The sequence below is a fragment of the Xiphophorus couchianus genome, chromosome 22 (genome assembly GCF_001444195.1).
Source record: "Xiphophorus couchianus chromosome 22, X_couchianus-1.0, whole genome shotgun sequence".
NCBI classification, from domain to species: domain Eukaryota; kingdom Metazoa; phylum Chordata; class Actinopteri; order Cyprinodontiformes; family Poeciliidae; genus Xiphophorus; species Xiphophorus couchianus.
In genome coordinates, this window is record NC_040249.1 from 10512003 (window position 1) to 10535362 (window position 23360).

The window sequence follows — 23360 nt, forward strand, 5'->3', positions numbered from 1 at the left end:
GCCACATTCCTTCACATAATGGGTTCAGTCCAGTGTCGTTGTGGCCAGAACTTCAGTGGTATGTTAACACTGTTTCATCCCCCCACCTCTCTGTTTCTGTTTCTGTGTCTCTGAAATGTAAGGTCTAATTGAATGCAGAGCAGCAATTTTACGACAGCTCTCAGTGTTCTGCCCCTATGGAGGCCATCTGCTTTGGATTTGGATTTCCTCCTCCTTCTCCTTCTTCGCCTCCTCCTTTCTCTGTTTCACCTTCCTCCCCCCCCTCAAATATTAAAGGCTGATTGGAAGGTCTTTCTATAGTTGCTCATTGAATTTGTCCGCTTTCCTTTTCAATCACTCTGCAGGTTTTTTAGTATGTTCATCAAATCCTAAAGAAGTTTCTCCTCCTTCTCTCCCATTTTTTGTTTCAGTGTTTCAAGTTCAGCTCTGTTTATTCTATTTAATGCAGTCTGTGAGCTCATTAATCCTGCGATACGAGCCAAGGAACGACTTGTGTACTCCTGGGGGGAGTGGGGTGAAACAGAGTAGGAGTACTGCCGGAAACTGTGAACTGAGACTTTCCAGTCGGGCCTCGAGAGTGCAGGAAAACCCGTGGATGTGGAATCTGTTCAGTTTGCGTGTGTCCACTCTAAAGGACTTTGAAGCAGTATTTGCTCGTGTCTGTGTGTGGCCACGCTCGTCTTGACGCTGCCTCTGTGAGTGTGTGCATCACATATGCGTACATGCCTCAATTAACAGCTCACTGACCCAAAGTGTGAATGCATTTGTGTGCGATGCGAGGACGTGTTTCTTTTCTGAGCTCTCTGTCCTCTACACACTCTCTGACCCTTATCTTACTTCAGCTCACAAGCCTTCAGCCTCGGGACTTAAACAAACACCAAGCACTGTTTAAAAAAAAAAAATGCAGTGACAAACTCCACTTGCTGCCTTTTGGCACAGAAGTCAGCAGCTGTTTCACAATGTTTTCCTGGTTGACAGACAACTAAAACGCTCCAAATTGCTGAAATATGTCCATTTAGGTTTTACTCTAAGCTTTTATTGAGTAGTCGAAAAGGAAAACATTCACAAAAAAAAAAGAAAAAAGACTTCCCATGCAGGCTCATCTCCCATAGCGCTGTGTGGTGTGATGACGCAGTTTGATCCCATTACTCACTGAGCGGAGTGCATTGTGTACAGTTAATAAATTCAGCTTTTCTGGAAATCAACTCTAAAACATTTACAGCGGAGAGTTTTAATCTGCTTTTCACCGCATAAGTAAAAACAGAATGACAAAAGTCTATATATATATATAAACAGACCTATCTGTTTTCCTCTGCTCTCTCCGTTTGTGCCGGCTGTTATGACGCGGCTATCCAGATGTTGTTGTGGCATCGTTTCCCACGTGTTTTGTGGGGGTCTGGTGGATTGCGCAGCACCATCCGGGCCTGCAAAGTTGGTGACTTCAGTTCCTAAACTCGCTGCTTTTGCCTGAGACCTCCATGACAGCCAGAGTGTTGCAATGGCCCCATAACAGCTGACCACAGTTTAAGTGCAATGTCGAGATTTACAACTTCAAGTGTCCAAACGAGCTCTGTGGTGATTTGCAGCTATGCAAAGCCAAATTTGCACAGGGAATGTACATAAAAGTGGATCATTTTAAAAATAAAATATAATCAAAAATGATTAACACACTTTTTTACAAGAGGATTTAACTGAACAAAATTAATTTAATTGCTTAGTGGATGATTTTGATTTGAACTCTTTAGTTTAGTGTTTCGGTAAATTAAGAAGATACTTTTTTTAAATACTAATATATAGAATTGAAACCAGATTTTTACATACACTGAATAAAAAGACAAAAAGTTTTTTTAATCACTGTCTGAAGTTCATACAAAATATTTCTTGTTTAAGCTTAGTTAAAATCACCAAAAGATATTTCTATTTACTAAAAGCCAGAAAACACAGTGAGAAATTTTTTTAGAATATTTTTAGCAACTTTTCTCAATTTCAGAAGTTTACATTCTTTGTTCAGTATCAGAAATAACTGCATTTCAAAATGTATTTATAAACATAAGAAGTTTCGGTTTCTTTCCACAAACCTCTGATAAGTTAACTGACACATTTGAGTCAATTGGAGAAACTCCTGTGGATGTAATTTAAAGCCACATTTCTGTCTTCCTCGGTATGATGGCCAAAAGGAAGGTCAAAAGAATCAGCCAAGATATCAGGAAGAAAATTATGCAGCTGCACGAGTCTGGTTCTTCCTTGTGAACAACTCATCAATGCTTTAGGGTTCTGTTCAAACAGTTTCATAGAAGTAGATACATGATGGGAATGTCCAACTGCTCAGAAGGAAAATGGATTCTGTGTCGTAGAGATTAATGTATTTTGGTTCAATATTTGCAGATTGACTTCAGAACAAATCCAAGAAACTTGTGAGGATGCTGGTTCTTCACAAGGAAGAACCAGACTCTTGCAGCTGCACAATTCTCTTCCTTATATCTTGGCTGATTCTTTTGACCTTCCCATTGTGTCAAATAAGACAGCAATGTGTTTCAGGTGTGGCCTTAAATTACATCCACAGGTGCGACTCCAATGAACTCAAGTGTGTCAATTAACATATCAGAGGTTTGTGGAAGAAAGCCCAAAAAGTTTAACCCAATTCACACATTTTAAAAAACAGTTACCCCTGATGAGTAGGTGTTTGAATTTGAGAAAAACTACAAAAAAAAATTCTAAATATTTTCTTGCTGTTTTCTTTCATTTAGCAAATAGAAATAACTTTAGTAATTCTAAAGTTGTGTTTGTCTGAACTTCCGATAGTCTTAAAAACATGTTTGTGTCCTTTTATTTAGTGTATGTAAATATCTGGTTTCAACTGTAATTTCATTTCATTTTTGAAGAATGAGAATGTTCTATTAATTGTTTGGGCCATTTTCAACCTTTGTGATATTATACACTTTGAGCCCTGATTAGACCAAAAACACACAGAGTAACCAAATTTTACTGGAGTAGATTATGAGTAGATTATGGAAAGAATACTGACATCATTAGCTGTCCACGCATGTGAATAAATTATTCTGTGTACATACAGTTCCCAATGAAAGAACTGTACATAATGAACCATGTTGTGTTCTGTGTCAAATGTCTTACCCATTAAAAGTCATGATGTGTACAACATGATCAAAGGTTTAAAATTTAACATCCATCTTTTTCCTACAGCTTGGTCGTCCAGAGAGGTCTGAGGTAATCTGAAAGTCTTAAAGCAAAGGCAGATCGTGATGTGCAGCCAGAGGCCAAGGGCCAGATTCTGGAAACTAGCTTGGAGCAAAATAAGAAATGGTCATGAGGTGAATGAGTTCTGTTTCTGTTCTGCTCAGTCTTGTTTGCAAAATCAGAGATTTTAGCTTTCACATCAGTACAAACAGCTCTAGCTGGAATTATCTTCTGCATTTATTTCTAAAGGAATATCAAGGGTTAAGATTATACCCTCCGGGTATTAAGCTCTGTGCGCCCATACATTTCCATAGTGTTTACATCATCGTATTTAGGTTTTTACAAACAATAATGTCAGCTGGTTTATACTTGGACCATATAGTAGATGCATCATTTGCAGCAAAGTTTCCAGCAAAACGTTCTCATAGCACTGATTGCTATGACTGCATCAAGAGAGCAACACCAGGCAGAGTGAATAAGGACTGATGTGGATAAGGCCAGCAGGAGTCAGATTTTCCAGGCTGCATGCGTTCTCAGTTGAAGATGCAACACTGACAGTTGGGGCTTGAGGTCATGGTCCCATAGAGCCAGATGGAAGCCCAGCCCTGCATACTTACTCCGGACCTGCTAGTGATGATGCAGAGTGCTGACGTCTTTTTGGAAAGCACCAGATGCTGCTGATTTAAGTTTCTATTACTCACACTCAGGCTGGGAGGAACGGCCAGGAATACAGTGCCTTGCATAAGTTTTCTTAGACCTTGAATGTCTTCGCATCTTTTACTGGTGAGCGATTGTGAAGTGGAAGGAAAATTGTACTTGGTTTCAGCGTTTTTGATAAATTTATCAAGGAAACCAAATCATCTGAAAATAAACGGCTGCAAAAATACCAATGTTTATTTGTGCACCTTAGCTGACTGGATAGAAAAGGAGATCAATGTAAAGTTTATTATTCCCAAGGCTAATTTGCTTAGAAAAATACAAATACCATTGGTAGGAATACAAATAACCACAACATTCATGATACAACCAGGAAACGAACATAGGCATCTTTTAGGTTTGGGCATATCAGGTCAAATAACTTATGAGGCTAACACTAACAAGAACAAATTAACATTTATACCTTTTTGCATTGCACTTTATTACCATATACTGGCAGGTTGATGGCATTAACTTGTAATTGATATGGTAAAGAGAGTAGTTTCGATCAGCAAGGGGAACTTTGACCTTTCTTGAAACTAATTCAGTAGAACTGACAAAGCTCTTCAAGACTTATTCCCATTATTTTGATGCACATTTCCACAGTACTGTTTGGGCTGTGCTTATTTTTTCACCAACAAATAAAAAAAGTAGTTTGTAGATACGCAAATCAGGTTAAGACACGTAACTAAAGACTGTAACTTTAAGCTGTGGTGCTATAAGGAATTAAATCAGGGGGATGAGTAAAAGTGCATGTTGCAGATTTTTAAAAAATATGTTAAGAATCATATATCATTGTCCTTCCCTTATCAATTGTGTGTTATAAAATTATAAAACGAAGGTTGTGGTTCTAACGTGACAAAATGTGAAAAAGCTCAAGGAGTTCATGTTCGCAAGGCACTGCTCTGACTGTCACCTGTCTTCTTGTTCCCATCCGCCCCTCATCATCCACATCCAAGATGTCTAAAAATGATTCCCAAAATGATCTTGCATGGAGTCAGGAGTGTCAAGATAGTTTAGATATCACTTAAAGGCCAAAGAGCTTCCTGACCTTTTGGAGAGCTGCCATCAGCTGCATGCATGCTGTGCATCAAGATTTTTTTTGTTCTCTGCCACATCTGATATCACTCCATGCAAAAAAGGCATGTTGAAAATGTTCCTTGATTCCACTTATCTGACAGAGAGCTGGAGCCGAGCAGAGATTTCAGATTGATAATGACACGCTCTAACAAACTAACAGATACATTTATATTCGGGTTTATTTTGGCAGCCTGTGATTTATGCTGTTGATGTCATCTGTGGTGTATGTTTGCGACAATCTTCTATACGGGGGAAAAATAGTCTCTTTACCAAATGTTATTATAGTGGCTCAAAAACAGCTGCCAACATGAAGTCATGGGGCGGCGCCTTTTGACAATATCGTCCTCGGGCGAATGCTTTTTTTTTTTTTTTCATGGCTGACTGTTCGCAATCATCTCCCTGTTGAGAATCAGAGGAATAATTTAACACAGCTGTAATGGAAGCAAACGTCATTTAGATGACCGCATATCGAGCCAAAACTGTGTGTAGGAGTGTTCTGCTTGTGATGAACTTTGATATATGAGTGTAACGAAGATGGAAACACCCAGTTGTTACCCGTGTGCTACAGAAGTGTGTTTTAAAATGTCCCTCTGCAGGAAAACAACAACTTTGGGCTGTTGCTTTTTTGTTTTGTTTTGTTTTATCATATCAAGGATCTAAAGCCGAATGAAATTCTTATTTTTCTGCTGTGATAGGCCAGACCCAAGGGGGAAGGACTGACACCCTACCAAGGGAAGAAAAGATGCTTTGGCGAGTACAAGTGCCCCAAGTGTAAGAGGAAGTGGATGAGTGGCAACTCCTGGGCCAACATGGGACAGGAATGCATCAAATGCCACATCAACGTCTATCCACACAAACAGGTACATCAGCCAACATATCGTGACTTGATCTGAGTGGGAAAATGTTGCACACGGAGTCTGGCTCATTTCAACTAAAGTTAACTGAATTCAGACTGGTTCAAGGATTTTCCAGATGGCCTCACTTAAGGGAAATAAAAACCACTTTATCTACACTGATGTACAAACATTGAATAAACAAATTACATTTCCTGATGCATAAATATTTATAATTAGGCAGTTAGTCTGCTCAAGACTAAAAGAAAAAGCATTTATGAATGCCTCACGTAGAAATTTATGCCACTTAGGAAGTGGCAAAAAGTCTTGTCATGTTCAGGAAGAAAACATGAAATCATATTAACCATAATGTTTTTTTTTTCCAAACCATACATGCTGCAATTAACATGGTGCACAACCAGTGTTTTGCTTTCTGTCCAAAAAATGTTTCTCAGAGCTTATTTTGGTGCAGAGGCGAAGAAAGAATCCACTGTTTTCCAGCTGGAGATATATTTATCCCTAACACTTCATCTTTTAATATTTATGTTTCTCCACATTCCTGCAATTCCACTTCCAGAAATAAAATTAGGCTGACTGCTAGAGGCCCAGCTCTCTGCTAACCTTTACAAAAACTGAAGCTGAAAATAAAAGATCTCCCCCATGTGTCACAGGTGAAACAATTGAAAGTAAAGCTACAAATTTAATATTTGGTTTTCATAAAATTTCAGCTTTGTGATCCGATCCCTAAGAATATTGACCAAACTAACTACATTCTTCTTTTTCAATCAATAAGCTTTAAATTGTTATTTTTGATTTGAACTGTATCTGGAAGTCATGCCAGGAATTTTCAGCTTTGACTGATTGGGTGTCAACTTCTTTTTATTCAAACTATTTTAAAGGAACGGAGTTATTTTTTTCCAGGCACATTTTGCCATTTTATATCCTTTTGTATCTGAACTATATAACGGTTTTGGGAGCGTTGAACTGAGACGTAGTTTGTATAATGAGCTCAGCAGATTCTCAGTTCCAACAGGTGTTTGCTAGTTACTGCTGCTGCTAGTCTGGAGGAGCTGTGTGTGGGAAGGGTGATCTGCTGGAGACTGCAGCACCAAGAAAGACTTTTGTGGAAATAGGTGGTGCTTTGTGAGAGCAAACGTTCAGGTATCTACTTTAGGATAGCAGCATTTGAAGTGAACAAAAAGCTCAACAACCAAATACCTAAAAAGTTGCCATTTTAAACTTTTTTTTTTTTTTAGCATTTTAGTGATTGATGGCCTGACTGAAACACAGACATGCTCCAGATCCTAGAAAATGCATAACTTGTGTCTTCTAACAGAGTGCTGACATTTCTACATCGCATTTTCTCCCTGATAGAGTATGAGAGCTCAAAAATCTAAACTAAAACAACTTTCTGATATTTAGTCAGCAGCTGTGGCCTTTTATGTCTCCTCTGTAAAGTGTCACTGCACATTGTTTGCTTTTATGATGGGTTTTTGGTTTATTTAATGAGATTCCTGGTAATGCTATATTATAAACGTGTCCAGGAATATTTCGACAACAAACAATCATTCCTGAATTGGGATTATGCATCAGTGGCCTCACCCTGATATCTGATCTAAGAACAACACCAGATCGGATCAGAACAGTCCCAACTCTAATATTTTCGCACTTCATCGAACCTTGATTTCACAGCATCCCACTGTTATATCACACAAACTAGTTTTCAATAGGACAATAGTAGCCAATTAACTTCCTCAGTCTGAATGAGTCTCTTGCTCGACTGCAGTTCAGCAGGAGTAAGAATGTCCACCATGGTTCCCTGAAACCACTACGGAAGCACCATAAAATCGCCATTAGACTTTCCAGTTTTGCTTTGGGACTTAATGTCTTTGACGCAGCAGTAGTAAAGCCCCAGATCTTGCTGGAAGAGTCATTAGTGGAAGTCTGAAGTATGTCTTTGTAATGACCCATACTAACCAGGTTTCCTTTAGTTAAAGCAGTTGGAATAAATAAGTGTTTTGAGGGGGGAAAAAACTCCAGAGAAGAAAGGAATAAATGAGAGGGAAAAATTTCCAGATGGGCTGTTAAAATCACCTCCAAACGTGCTCGCTCTGAAACATTTCCTTTGTAGCTGATAATGATTCCAAGAAACCTGATGCTAATATTTCCAAACAGTCCATTATAATCAGATGAAAATTTCCCTCTTTTCTGGTACATGCTTTACAGCAAAAGCATGCTGAGGCTTTACATGTCTCTGAGCTAACTGTGTTTAGTATAAAAACCTGTTTTATGAAGAACTTCCATGTGGTGTCCATCAGGCCAGACATACTGCTGATAAAACTGCTCGCTCTGTAGTTTATAGTGTAGTAACTAACAGCTTTACTTGATTTAAATGTGCATAATCAATTCAGTTTTATGAGTCTCCATAAATCATTTTGAAATCTGAAAATGTCAAATTTCCCCTTCTAAGTGAAGGATTCCTATCACAAACAGGGGATTTATTTCTGACTGACATCAAAATGTTTACGCCTCAGTTAAATTGGAGAGATTATAAGAAGAAGAAACTTTGTGAACAGGATTTGATGTAAACGTTTATCACCAGAGAGACTGCGCCTGCCGATTTAGGGAAGGAGTTAAAATGTGGGACTATTCAGCCAATCAGAGTCTGGGCTCTGGTATCGATGTACCTATAAGTATTCTGCCAGAACTGAGAATAGCACTCTGCGACATAAAAACATTCAGATTTGCACCATCTGTTGGCAATAAGAGGTTATGACTTTATTTGTAGGATCTGGCAAACAACCTGATGGAAAGCACTTCCTTGCAGTTAACAGGTCAAAACCAAAGTGCCCTTCTTTACTTAATTAGTCTGACTCATTATTTGTTTTGTTTGTTTCTCCAGCGACCTTTGGAGAAGCCAGATGGCCTGGATGTGTCTGACCAGAGTAAAGAGCATCCACAACACCTGTGTGAGAAATGTAAAGTCCTGGGCTACTACTGCCGCCGCGTGCAATAATCATCTCTACCCAGAGGGAAAGAACTTTGCCATCATAACTCATGTTATCTGCCTATTGACAAGCAGGTCTTCCCTTCTTGTCCACTCTGCTTCCAGACGGTAGCTCTAGTCCTCTCTTTATTTCTGACACCTTCCTTCTGTAAGATCAGGATCATTCATCTTGCACGCTTTCCAACAAATTGTAAAACCATGTACTAGAAACTGCATTACTCCAAATGTATATTTAACTCCAGCAAATTAATGTATCGATGAATTAGCACCAAGCATGTATCGTATTGGTGTCACTGACGATATGTTTAGTGTCAATACCTCACCTTGGGGTTCGTTGGCTTTGTGTTTACAGAGATCTGCTTTCCTTTTTCTTGCCAAGTGAAGTATGCGATGTGGTGAACATTTTAGTCAGAGGGCTTCTAGCGATGGTAAAATGAAAAAGAAGGCCTTCGACCGCTCGTTTTAGGGGTCAGCAGCACATCTTACTAACTGTGAATTAATTGAGGGATAAAGTGCCATACATCCCGAGCTTACATTTCACATATTTATTTCCTTTTCTTCTAGTGTGCAATTTGAATTTTAACTGGGACATATGGAATATTTTTTTTCTATGTTTGTGTATCACATTGTGTTACTGCTTCCATGTGTATTTAGGAACTACTGTAGGTTCAGTCGTATAGCGTCGCTCCTCAGATGGATTTTTGAAAATGTTGACAGAAGCGGTTTCACCGAACCCCTCTAGGGATTTTTCTTTGCTTTGCAAATTTGGAGATAGCTGTATTGAGCAGCAGCAGATGTTGGACAGATTACTGTAGTTTCAAATCAAAAGAAGAGTCAATCTATAGTTTCAGTCTGAATATGATCTTGTTAAACAGTATTCTTTATAGCAATGAAGTTCTTGCCATGCTTTGAATTGAATTAAAATTTATATATATATATATATAGGGCTGCACAGTGGCGCAGTTGGTAGCACTGTTGCCTTGCAGCAAGAAGGTCCTGGGTTCGATTCCCGGCCGGGGTCTTTCTGCATGGAGTTTGCATGTTCTCCCTGTGCATGCGTGGGTTCTCTCCGGGTACTCCGGCTTCCTCCCACAGTCCAAAAACATGACTGTAAGGTCAATTGGTTTCTCTAAATTCTCCCTAGGTGTGAGTGTGTGTGTGCATGGTTGTTTGTCCTGTATGTCTTTGTGTTGCCCTGCGACAGACTGGCGACCTGTCCGGGGTGTACCCCGCCTCTCGCCCGGAACGTAGCTGGAGATGGGCACCAGCAACCCTCCCGACCCCATTAGGGACAAGGGTGAACAGAAAATGGATGGATGGATGGATATATATATATATATATATATATACAGTATATATAAAAAGCTTAGAAGTTAAACTGTATCATTTGACAAGCCAGTAAATGAATTGAAATACATTGTAGTTATATTTGGTAGTTATTTCCAATGCCTTCACCATTTGTCCAGTAGCTAACTGAATAGGGAGGCTATGCAGGAAGGCTACAGGTATGGTTCAGGTTATTTGAAAAGAGGTTTTGTTTAAAAGTTATGATGCCTGCTTGCGTTTTTATTTTATATAAATCCAAATTAGCTGAATCCATAGGCTGAAGCTAACCTCTAGTCTGAGAGGGGCCAGCAGTGTGTAGGAAAAATGTCTGGTAGGAACCTTTAAAGTGCTATCACTTTTACAGTGGGGGTTATCTGCACAGGAAGATTATTGGTGCTCTGTCTCCTACTTTCATTATTTTCCTAATATTAAAAATAATAACTGACTTTTGTGTAAAAGCACCCCAATGCAAACAATTTAAGAGTTTTCAGGTTCACTAAGTAGTGCTGGCTTAAACAAAAAGTTTTGGATTTGGGAGAGCGCATGAGCTGGTTTCTGATATTTAATCCTCCTGAGGTTTCAAAGATACAGTTTCAGTACCAGTAAATGTTTCCATTATACCGTTCATTCAGTTAAAAATTTTATGTTGAGATTCAAAAGAGACTGCAGAAGTCACCAGCATCTTCTTGGACAGTATGGAGCAATAAGTATCTTTATACTGCCCCTCCCCCATGTGTTACTGTGGACTGCCAGATGTGTGGCTGAAAGAAGGATACTAACCTTCCCAATTTTACTCTACAAAGTAAAATCATAAAATCAAAAGGAAGTACAAGAACAGAAAAACTACTACTAAATCTTGTGGGTGCTTTTTAGAGTTTTTAAGTCTATTAAAATAACTGTAAGCAATTGTAAAATATAACATTATTATAGCAATAATTAGCAATATGTTAATTATTTAGCAGCAGTTAGAATAATTGTCGCTCTCCTGTTATAAATTAATTAGGCATGAAATGTTTTTTATATATATTTTTTGTATTGTCACTCAAACTTATCATACTGTGATAATCTAATACTGGCATGTGCCTTGTGTAGGATGGTAGCTGTTCGCTTTGGTCTTTGCTTTTCTTTCAGAAAGTTATCTACTGCTGGTAAGATGTTGGTTAATTATAACTTTTCGATGGAACCTCACTTTGAAAATCCTGAAGTATCTGTTTTAGCTCAGAATAAGTGCAGAGATAATTTATAAGTGGAGGAATTGAATTTGAACTCTGGCTAAGTGAAAGGCAAAGCTGATAATTGTTATGTATACTGAAAGTGATGTAACACAGTTTTTCAGTGCCTTCTATCATAAGCTTTGTGACGTCAGGAGGTATTATCAAACTGTACATCTGAAGAATTACAGAGGGAGTTTTATATTAGTTTCAAATGATTGGAATCTACCTTTAAAGGATTCTCTTCCATGCGAGTTGTGATCCCCATTATATGTACTGTATCTGAAGCCTTTTAAACGCTGGTTGAGTATATTTTTATACTGTAACATGTACGTGCCTTCAAAAGATTTCAAGAGTAAAGGGTAAGTGCCGTGGGCTCAGAGGTGGAACTGTGTATGTGCTAACTGATGTTCAGAAAGTCTGATGGAGGTTCAAGATGTGACAAAGGATGAGAAAAAGATTAAAGCCCCTCTGTTAGCGGTTGAACTGGCATGGCGGGTGTTTGCTTCAGAGCAGTTTGCTGGACCAGCGTTTCCAGCTGGCAATAACAATCCCACTGAGGTCTGTTGTCATGGAATATCAACATAGATGTTATTTCTTTTTAGATCCTCACAACAGAACGAAATGCTTATAAAACTTTGGACCTCACGCTTCGTTTTGTTTCTCCTTATAATCTGTTGTGGTTGCATTTATCCAGGAAAATATTGTTTTTGTCAAAACAAAAAAACCCATCCACATTTACTTGCAGTATTTGGAGTCATACTGGTACATTGCTGTGTGTGTGGAAATGAAGCTAAATGCCAAACGTTTTCAGTTAAAAGGGCACTCCAGGGATTTAGTTCACAAAGCTGAAAGGCTTAACACTAACAAAAGCAAATGTCTTATTCACTTTCAGTCACTTGGAATAAACTCAAAATCCCACTAACTTGTTTTCCATATGGTCCCATAACATAATCTTTTATAAACTACACTGCCTGTTAAAAGATGACATCACACCTGGCATTAACTTGTGTTTTTGGGATGATTAAATCACATATGGAGAGCTGGAAGTACATCGACTCATGCCTGGCATAAATGTGATGTAATCTGATTTCCCTGCTAAATACAATTAGCTTACAGAATATTTGTTTGCAAAGACTAGATGTTTTTTGTTTTGCTTGTTTATTTTACCAGTTATGGGCTTTCGTGCATTTTCATTCCTCATCTGCTTGCAATGAAATGCTTATGCAAACAGTTGGCACCTAATTGTAGCACAAAACTTGTTGCTTATTGAGTACTAAAGGCATTTGGCCATATGGCTACATAAAGACCACCTCTTACTGTGCTATTAACAGTAGGATCACATTGCATTCACAGGACAGGTGTAAAGATCCCTTGTGATTTGATTTCCTGTGAATGCCATGTGGTATCAATAGTCAAGATGCAAATATTAGAGATCTCCAACCTGTTGCTGACCATTTTCACCAATTCTGACTTCTTTAAGAGCTGCACAAAACAAAACTGTCTTTTTTTGTACTTTCCGCACTCGAAATAAAATGCAATAAAACATCAAACTAAACAATGATTTTCTCCAAAACCAAAGTTAGAACACTGAAACTGTAAACAGCAGTCTCTTTGTGTGCATTTGATGTAAAAATAAATGGACTTTTAGCTGATTTCCAAAACAAAGCCAACTCTTTCAACTCCAGTACATTTCATAACAGGCAAAACTGGATCCATTAAAGAGGAAAAAACAAAGGAACTTAAGTAAATATGTTTGGCTCCCTGTTATCTGCAAATGTCTCGTTCCCTGTTTAAAAGTAGCAGTCGGAAGGAGGAGGCAAAATGTCTATAGAAAGTTGTTCCTTTCTGGAATCTTCTCACACCCTCTGTGCTTTACTTTATATCACCTTAATACTGGAACAGCTGAGTCTTCTTTCCTCCATTACAACTTCCACACTCAAGAGTGTTGTTAGTGTAAACAGTTGACTTAGCTATGACACATTGACTGACATTAAAAATGATCAGGTATAGAGCTTTTTAGGGATAAAGTCAGTCCTAGTCATCAGTTGTCTTCTTGATGCATTTCTGCTTAAAACTCAGAAGCCTTTTAATTGGTATTTCCAGATGAAGTGAGATTACGTGTCATTAGGATGCTGTTGACGTAATTTTCTCAGTCTACAAAAAGGTGTTGCTTTTTCAAAACCTGAGAATGGGCTAACTTTATTTATTAAACTGGCGGAGTGCCCCTTTAAACAGAAGATTTGGGATTTTTTTAATTTTTTACAGTCATCCATTAATGGGAACAATCCATTTGTCTTACTGTTAATGTTCTCCGTTTGCTTTGTTCAGTGACACTAACTGGTTTGCCAGACTACATACCAATGTTGCCTTATAAATTAACCTCATGAGTAACAGTGTTATTATGGGAGAAGAAAATCCCATCAGAAAGTTTGGTTCCACACAGAAACGGGACATAATGGTGCCATTATAAATGACGTCTCTAGAATCGAATGATGGACGACATTAAAAACAGAGAATGAACTTGTAGACTATTTTGAATTTTCTAGTACATCACCAGATCAGAATTTGTTTTTTGTTTTCTATAAATAAGATGTGTATTTTGGAAACATTACTAGATGTTGAAATTTCTAAAGCAATCTGCAACTTATTTCCCTGACTAAGATGTTTTATGTATATATTTGATGGCCATGAGTTCTGATGTTTATCAATATATAGCTTTCTTTTGTTTGTCTATAAAGAAGGGCCTATTGCTGAGAAATAATCAAAGCTGGGAAATTGTTTTTGTTTTATTTTACACTCGTCTGGAGGAATATCCTGCAGAAATATTTATGGACTTTTTACAACACTTTTTGTATAGAATATGCAACAAAGTTTCACGAAGAAGGAAATATTGATGTCTACATAGAATATTATTAGAGAAAAAGCTGGTACATAATTAATACCCTTTCTCATTTATAAGCCATTGTATTTTCCATGTGGTAGCAGTGTTAAATAACCCACATAGATATGCGACTAACCTGCCTTAAAGCCGTATGTATTCTTTTTGTAAACACTAATATGCAAATTCATTGTGTTAACATGCAGAGATGATGTTTTTGTTGTTTCTTATCTAGTGATGGATATTCACCACTGTATAAGCACATTAAACTGTGAGATGTAGTTTGCTTAAAGCAGCAACGACAGGAAACTGTTAGAAGAAAATGTATTTGTAGATTAGGACGTGCTATGCTTTTGTCAGGAAGGTGTGTTTGACAAATAACTGTCCCGAGTTTGCATGTGCATGTGTTTGGATCTGGATGAAATATTACTTTGTGCAATTTACACTTATTTAAATCCTTTACAGTAGTTTTAACATTATCAGCAACTTTAGTCCTGAAGTATTTCATTTAACAGAAGTGTATCCTCTATGATTAACACATATTTACTGAATGTAATGTGTTAACACTTAAATGTGGTCGAGCTGGAACGTTCTGTTTCTCTCTGTGGGGTGTGCGTGTGTGTGTGTGCGGGTGTGTGTGTGTGTGTGTATCTCTTGAGATGTTTGCAATGCAATATTGCAATAATGTTATGTTTGAATTGGACGGAACGCAGGCGAGAGGTGAATGATTTTTTTATTTTTTATTTTTTGGGGAAATATTGACCGGAGAGGTTTGGAGCGTCGGCCACAGGTCTGTTTTTCACGTCCATGAAACGGCATTCCAAAATGTGCCTTATTTGATAGATGGGAAAACATTTTAGTGCTTTGGAGCTGTTGAGAGCTTGATGAATAAAAGGCAAATTTATATCTGCTCAAAGTGTGTTTTGTTTTTATTTATCTTGTGTCTGGTTTCAGCCAATACCTCCTCACTGATTCCTGATGTCTCCAGTGTAGAAGAACTTTCTCACATTTTAGCATGTTGCAACAACAGATGAAAGTCGTTTATAAGGAATTTATAAACTACCACAACAGAGTAGTGCCATCTACTGTAGTTAGTGGAAAGGATACCCGAGTTTTCAGGGGGTTTTTTTTCTTACAAATAAAAGACAAAAAGTGAGGTGTCCATTTGTATTTAACCCTCTGAGTTAATAGCTTAAAGGAGAGTCTTTGTAGGATGTCTCTACCAGTTTGCACATTCAATGACTTTCTCCCACTATTCTTCCTGGCGAAACAGCTCCAGCTGCACTTTGGCTTGACCATTTTAATCATTTAACAGGTTATGATTTAAAATCTGGCTCTAATGTTTGGGGTCATTGTCTTGCGAGAAGGTTAACCTTCCACTCAGTCTCAATTCTTTTCCTGGCTCTTGCAGCTTTTCTTCCAGGATTACTCAGTATTTTTGCTCCATTCCTTTTCCCATCGACTCGAACCAGCTTCAATTCTGTTGGGAGACGAAAACTTCCCCCGAGCATGGTGATGTCACTGCCACTTTTTATTGCTAGAATAATGTGTTCGGGGTAATGTGCGGTGTTAGTTTGCCTTCACACAGCACAACGCATGTCATTTTTAGCACCTTCTGCATGTCTCTTGTACCATACATGGTTTCTTACGAACCTTAAATGGGGCTTCTTTTAGCTTTTGTTGTGTGTTGCCTGGTCTTAGTGATGCCATTTGCTCCCCAATGACCTTCTGACCCCTTTACAGAACAGCTGTATTTATACTCGGATTCAATTAGCCACAGGTGGACGTTAGAAACTAACAAGGTTGTAAGCAATTAGCTTCACTGGATTTTATCAAGGGATATCAGAGTAAATGGTGTCTACACCCTCTTTCTAACACTTTACAGTAAAGCACTACTTTATGTTGGTCTATCACATAAAATCTCAATAAAATGCAGTGAAGTTTGTAGTTGCGATATAGCTAAAGGCTATAAATAGTTGTGCAAAAATCTGTTTTACAATCGCTTCATTTCTATCTTCGAAGGCTCTAGCTCCTACACAGGACATAGATCACGGTGAAGAGGTTCCTAATGGATTATCCATGGTAGTTGTGTTATGCAGTCGGGTGAGACATGTTTAAAACCCTTTTTTAAAAAAGAAAAAAAGAAAACATTCCGTGAAAGTGCTGAAAGATAGCAGACACATAAAGCTGCCAGGCCTCGCATTTCAACACCCGGAGTCTGGCTGTGGATAGAACCCCCCCCAAAGACACATAAAAAAAGGACACTCGCTGACACGTGTGCTGGGTGATAAATATGAGTCATTTCGCTGAGAAAGTGGCCGGTCCCAGCTGTCAAGACGTCATTGTTTTGCACGTGTCGAGAACAGCGCCACTCTCCTCCAGGTCGAGCTTTCTTATTCACAATATTGAACACGCATTTCAAATGGCTACAAACTAAGAGAGGGTGGAGACCCAAATTATACCAAGTTTGTTACATCTTTTAGCCCAAACAGAGCGTGAGCAGGGGAAAAAAAAGTCACTATGGCAACAATGTAATCTGAGAATTCAAACAAACGATGGAAGGTCAGGACACATGTGCTTTCATTTAGGGGCGAGAGCTTGCCTTTTCACGTCGCTTCATTATTTACTTTCATGAAGTATTAGGTTGATGAGCAGCACCACCCACTCTCAGGCTTTCGGGTTGGCCCGGGCCTCCTCCCCTCTTCCTTCTGCCTTTCAAATAAAGATCCTATGTGCAAATCTAAACACATCCTCAGGTTCCTCTGTGGTTCCAGAAAACCAAATCATTTGCACTGACTGAACCCGGAGTACATCTACTGTACTTCACATGTTCATCATCTGGTAACTGTATTCAAATCGGGGGGATGTCACATCCTGCTCCAAAGGACAGGAAGTCACTTGTGCTGAAGTGTGAGTCTAAAAAAAGCAAGTGGAACGTTTTTTTTTTTTTTCCTCGGGAAGCTTTAAAACCAGCAGGGTCGGTGGCACAAGGGAGCACATGTCCTGTAATCAGACCACAGCTTGTAACAATCTGTAAAACAGCTTCTTAGTTGTGCATGAAAGTACAGAGTACGTCCTGCTGTTGTACTTTTAAAATCTCATCTCTAAAAATAAGGAGATGTTGTAAAACGTTATTTAAATAACACAGCAACGGAGTTGAGTATAAAGGAGTGCATAGTGTGTGTGTAGCAAAATTCGGTTATTGACAAGGTTTTGCAACAAAAGGCGAGGCCCTTCAGAAAATCTTTTCACGTCACAACCACTGACTTTATGGATTCTATTGTAGGTTATATGATAGAGGAAACACACATTAGTGCATAGCTGTGATGTGGTAGAAAAAAATGTTTCACCTTTTTTTTTTTTTACTAATGAAAACCAGACATTTGTGGTATGCATTTGTTTTCAGTTCCTTTTACTTTGACACCCTTAACTAAAATCCAGTGCAACAGCCTAATTTAGTATTTAGAGTCTCAATATAAATAGTTGTAAAAAAAGAACATTACGACACATGCAGACCAGAGCAATAGAATGACCCAGTCACAGTCCAGACCGAAATCACAGTGAGAATCTGTGGCAAGAAATGAAAAATGACATTCACAGTCGATCTCCATCTGACCTGGCTGAGCTTGAGCTCATTTGCAAATAAATCTGAGCAGAATTTTCCGTCTCTGGATGTGGAAAGTTGTAAAGGCACATATCCTAAAAAATGGGCAACTGTTTTTGCTGGCGAAAGTTGGTTCCACAAATACTATCCCTTACAGATGCATGCCACACTTTTTGCATTTTTATTTGTGAAAAAAAAACATGATTATCCATATCTGATTTTTCTTTCATTTCACAATTATGCAGCACTTAGCGTTGGACTGTCACAGCAAATTCTAATGAAAATGTGTAATGAGAAACTGTAAAACATTCACTGCTCTTACTTAGCTTTTGAAGGTACTGTAGAAGTCAAGCTTGAGTATTTTGTATGTAGTAATAACAAAAGATATTTGATCCTTCTTATCACACAGTAAGGAAAGTTAATAAAAGCTGTATTTGTCTGAATGGTGTTCAGGTGTTACCGTGTCTAAAAGCAGAGGGAAGGCTCAGATCAGTGAACACAAATCATTACTGCTCACACAAAGAAGGTGTAAGCCTATGTCATTAAAGCTTGACAGAAGCTGAGTAGGAAAAAAATTAAAAAATATCTAAAGAATCGGAAATTGTATTTCACTCTGACAAATCTGGGTGCTGCATTTAAAAGCTGAGCTACAGGCTGGAGTCATTCAGTATCTCAGAACCCAGCTGTGACTGTGTGTGTGAGTGGGTGCATGGGTTCTTGGGTTAGCTGCACATCTGTGAAGTCCCCGCTTCCCCACACACTAATGCTAAGCTATATCCCATATACACGTTTTGGATCAACACAGTCAATGTTCCCACGCAGGCGACATATTTGGGAAGGTTACATTTCAGCAGAACCTACATCAAAAGTATCCATAAGGAGAAGACCTTCAGTAGCTGAACAAGCATCATTCAGTCCCGACACACTGAAACATCTGCCTCGCCACAAACAAAACAACAGAAGCAGATAGCTTGACTCTTAGGCAACCGAAACCCCATACCAAGAGACAATTGCAAAACATTTATGATAGAAACAGGGTTCAAAAACAGAGGATGTGGAAAAACCCATCTGATTTTATTAAATGGATTGCATAGATAAGTCAGATTGTACAAAGTGTATTCTTAGTGTATTTTACTGAGCAGAATTCTCAATAACAGGAATATGTCTCAACAGTACTTATTGCATTATTATATCAATAAAATCTTTTACACATTTCTAAATGTTCCTCACTTGAGATTAATCATATTGTTACCGTTTTGACCAATATCTTGATAATTTAATATTAAGATAAATATAGCTGTTAAACAAATCCTAATTATAGTGATTATAGTGAATTATAGTGAAAGCATAACTGCTGCATTCAAGAGCAGTCTGTGGTTTTTATTTGATCTCTCCACAGTCAGTGATGACTATTGTCTTGAGCACTCCCCCATCATGTAGACCAAAGGACTGCATCTTCATGACTGCATCCATGCCATCCGTCACCTGCCCGAAGACCACGTGTTTTCCATCCAGCCTGCCAATTGAAACACAACAGCTCAGCCCCGTAAAGAGACACACTTGGATACAATGAGATTCTGTGAAGACGGGCGAGTACATACCACTCGGTTTTTGCTGTACAGATGAAGAACTGCGAGCCGTTCGTGTGAGGCCCCGAGTTTGCCATCGAAAGTGTCCCTGCGGAGATCGAAACACCAAGTCGGAGCGTTGTCGCACTCCAGAACACCTTTGTGTCCCCTTTTACTTTACCCCTGATCCAGGGACATTAAGGCCTCACTGAAGCAGATAATAAAAGTCAAGAATTGTGTGAGGGGAAAAAGAGGCCTGTTTTTCTTCCTCCACGACTTACGCAATCTCTGATCGCACAACAGAACGAGCCCTGAAAAAATAAACTCCATGTGAAAAAAAAAATGTTGATCTGAGAAAAGAAATTATTTTGATTTGTGCATGTTGGCTCATTGAAAAGTAGGTCATTCACATCAGGATTGCAAAATCTATATGACCAGAAGTTTGTGTGGCTTCATGAGCTTAAGAACTGCCATCTAGTGGAGAGGAACAGTAAGTTCATCACTGGGTTTTATTGAGTTTATATATATATATATATATATATATATATATATATATATATATATATATTATTGCTGTTCATCTTCTTTAAATAAATCACAACATTCTGTCTGGTGAAGTCTGTCAGGCTTCAGGCCCATTTCCAAACTGCCTTCTCTTTTCTGAACAAAATAGTTTTCATTTAGCAAAGTCACTGGTGAATAATAATTTAATTATGGACAGTGTCAGTCTAATTTTAAACAGTATCACAGCAGTAAAATGACATTTAAGAATTTTAAATGACTGCCTTTTAATTGTTGATTCTGCCAAGTCTGCTGTATTTCATTATTTTGTTGCCTTCTGGTTTCATCTTTAGAAGGGAATATGTTCTCTACACTGCTTTGCTGGTGATATTCACATCTATTTACATATAAATCTGATAATAGGCTACTTTTTAAAGTGTTTATATATATTTTTTTTATATTAAATCATGAAAATAAATTTAATTAAATTGAAAATAAAAATAAAATCTTTATGTATGGGAGGCCACACTATAATCTAGGGCCCTTTGGCTCCTTATAGTCTTTCCCATGTGAAGAACCTAGGTGTAATTCTGGAAACAGTTCTTTTAAACATCAACACAACAAACAAACAAGTTCTGTTTTGGTCCTAAAAATCGGAAGAAAATCTTTATCACAACCATGCGGACTGATCTAACTCTGCGTAAAGGCATCACTCAGTCATCATCTGCAGCTGGTGCAGAATGTAGCGTCATCTCAACTTATCACAGGAACTTGGGAGCGGGGGCGTACAACTCCAGAGTTGGCTTCACTCCACTGGCCTCCTATTCAGCGTGGAATTGCCTAAGATTTTAATTTTAACTTGTAAGGTTCCCATCGGTCTGACCGTGTCAGATACGCAAGATCTTTTACATCACCAACTTTCATCTAGAACACTGTGAGGTCTGACAACAACAACACTTTAAGATTTTTTTAACAGTGTAGGTCACAGATGTCAAACTCCAGGCCTCGAGGGCTTCTGTCCTGCCACTTTTAGATGCGTCTCTGATTAGCTGGACTCTGGGGAACTGGACGGTGCTGAGAAGCTAATTCAGTCATATGATTCAGGTGTGTCGGACCAGTGGAACATCTAAAAGTTGCAGGACCGTGTGCATCTAGGCCTGGAGTTTTACACCCCTTTTATAGTTGATTACACCTCTTCTGTTACTATTCCTATGTTGTGAAGCGGCTTGCCTTTTCTGGTCCCTGTCTTTCAACTCGAGCATAGATTGATGACATGACTTTATATATATATATCTGTTTTTATTTTTTATACCAGCTACATTTTATTGTCTTCTTTAATTGACTAGTTAATTTAACACTTTTATTTCTTCAGTTATTAAGGTGATATTGACCATAAAACCAAAACCCAGGCGTGAGAAACCTGAGGGTGTTTGCCACGTCAGGATTTTTTTTTTTTATCCACAGAATAATCAGTTGGGAGAAAGTCTTCATCACGACCATGCAGACTGATCTAACTCTGCGTAAAGGCATCACTCAGTCATCGTATCACGTATAAAAACGTGATAGCAAAATGTGCTGACTTATACCTGGACCGGTGTGTTTTATCTTGAAGTTCTCATCTTTGAATGTTTTCCCATATATAGACTTGCCTCCTGTGCCATTGTTGCTGGTGATATCTCCTCCCTGTGACAGAAAACACAAAGAATGGTCACCACTCTGCAACTTTTCTTTTTAAACACTGTGCATCACTTTGCATTATTTTGTCTCTTTTAAAAAAAAAAACCTCACCTGACACATGAAGTCAGGGATGATCCTGTGAAACCTGCAGCCTCTGTATCCAAAGCCATGTTCTCCTGTGCACAGGGATCTGAAATTTTCTATTCACAATTAAATTTGCATTAGTTATAAGAAATAAATCTTTTTTTGCATGTTTCTTTAAAATTATACCTGCAGTCTTTGGCACTACATCCGCGTTCAGCTGCCAGATAACATAGACAAATGAGTTAATATGAGATATGAGAGTGGAATCGACGTCTATGAAAGAGGCTAGTGTGTTAGCTGGAGCTACCTCAATGATTACTTTTCCAAGAGGTTCGCCGTCGGCCTCAATGTCCAGAAACACGACGGGGTTCTTGACGGGGCCTGAGGAGACCAGCCTGGCAGCAGCGAGACCCAGCGGGCCGTACCGCAGGCGGTTTTTAATTTGTAACATATATTTAGCTGGCTGAACGCAGAGGAACTACCAGCGTCTCTACGGCCGTAGGTGTGCTGCTGCTGTTTACATGTGACGTCACAGCAAGGAGGCAGACCTGCCGCAGAGTGAAACAGCGACACCACGAGGAAGGTAGTAAAATGACAAGACCAACTTTATTTTGTTTCCTCTATTTGCTCCAAATGTTTGGCTATTTCTAGCTGACTTCAAAGCAGTTCAGTGATGTTAATAATTTCCGCTATTCGTGCTAAAACAAAAAGTAGGGGTTTTATGTTGCAACACTTTATTTGGCCCTGGATGTTGGCAAGATTCTACAACTAAAACTAATTATTATTAATTAATGAAGGAACTTTAATAAAATTAAAACATTCATGTGTATTTTCAAGAAGGACTTTTTTTTCTTTTTTAGCAGTGAACATATACAATGCTGTGCAAATTTTGTGTGCCATCCAAGCACATTGTTTTTCTTGGTTTCTTCAATTAACATTAATCCAGATCAGTTGGTTCTGGAAGCTAAAACTAACCTGAAGGGAGCCAAGGGCAAACACATTCCCCCTTCCCCCATCCCACCTTTAAAGTTTATGCTAACTCCATTTTGCGAACCAGTCATCATGTTTGCATTGGATAGTTATATAAACAATGATGATTTACACAGGAAATAGAAGTAGGAGCTGGTGCACCACCAATGATCTTCCTGTATCTGAGAATGGGACATGTAAAGTATTTCCGCTCAAAGGAACTGCTTAAAAGAAAGAAAAAAGGAGAAAGAGAAAAAAAAACAATAGCCTTCACCTAAATTACAATATATCTTTGCCTTTCACACTAGTGACTTTACATCAGGCACCGATTCAAATGCTACACTTAGGAAAGTGCTGAAATAGTCTCTTGCTGCTTCTGGTTTCTGTGACCTAATTGTGGACTCAGTGTACGCCTCCTGGTTTTATGTTGTTTTTTATTTAGGCCTTGTATTCTACATGCATGGGCAAATAAAACCCAATAAGATGTTAATTTAATATATTTAATGCTTTTCATCTTCTGTCCTCAGTGCCTGATTCATATATGAAAACGACGAATGGCACATTACCTCCTACATCTGTTTCCCACGTTAATAGTCATTAACTTTTTATGAAAAAAACCCCCCAACAAAACAAACTTGCTGACAATATAGGGGTCATACAATTCCAGTTGGCCCTTCTTGAACTACCAGTTAGCTTCACCATGCATGACCGGCTAACATTGATTCAGG

The 23360-nt window shown here is 38.5% G+C and overlaps 2 protein-coding genes across 2 annotated transcripts in view; one reads left to right on the top strand and one right to left on the bottom strand.

The window, feature by feature from the left end:
• zcchc24 (zinc finger, CCHC domain containing 24) overlaps window positions 1-9405 on the top strand; it is a 41737-nt gene extending 32332 nt beyond the window's left edge. The window contains exons 3-4 of the mRNA XM_028007715.1: window positions 5667-5831; window positions 8707-9405. Coding sequence (XP_027863516.1) covers window positions 5667-5831; window positions 8707-8820 — 279 coding nt within the window. The 3' untranslated portion in view covers window positions 8821-9405. The remainder of the gene's footprint in view (window positions 1-5666; window positions 5832-8706) is intronic.
• A 9481-nt stretch (window positions 9406-18886) lies between these two features.
• On the bottom strand, window positions 18887-22193 carry ppifa (peptidylprolyl isomerase Fa). The gene is made up of 6 exons (XM_028007849.1): window positions 21971-22193; window positions 21850-21880; window positions 21691-21779; window positions 21489-21585; window positions 19435-19510; window positions 18887-19349 (listed from the first exon to the last, which is right to left on the bottom strand). Exons 1-6 carry the CDS (start codon window positions 22112-22114, stop codon window positions 19214-19216), a joined length of 573 nt encoding a protein of 190 aa, XP_027863650.1. The 5' UTR covers window positions 22115-22193; the 3' UTR covers window positions 18887-19213.
• Between the last annotated feature and the right edge of the window lie 1167 nt (window positions 22194-23360).

Excerpts from the sequence above, each read along its gene's own strand:
- ppifa (XM_028007849.1), bottom strand. The coding sequence starts at position 22,114 with ATGTTACAAATTAAAAACCGCCTGCGGTACGGCCCGCTGGGTCTCGCT. Across the intron at positions 21,586-21,690 it reads TCCCTGACTTCATGTGTCAG|GGAGGAGATATCACCAGCAA; the intron begins GTGAGGTTTTTT and ends TTTCTGTCACAG. Across the intron at positions 19,350-19,434 it reads TGTACAGCAAAAACCGAGTG|GCTGGATGGAAAACACGTGG; the intron begins GTATGTACTCGC and ends TTCAATTGGCAG.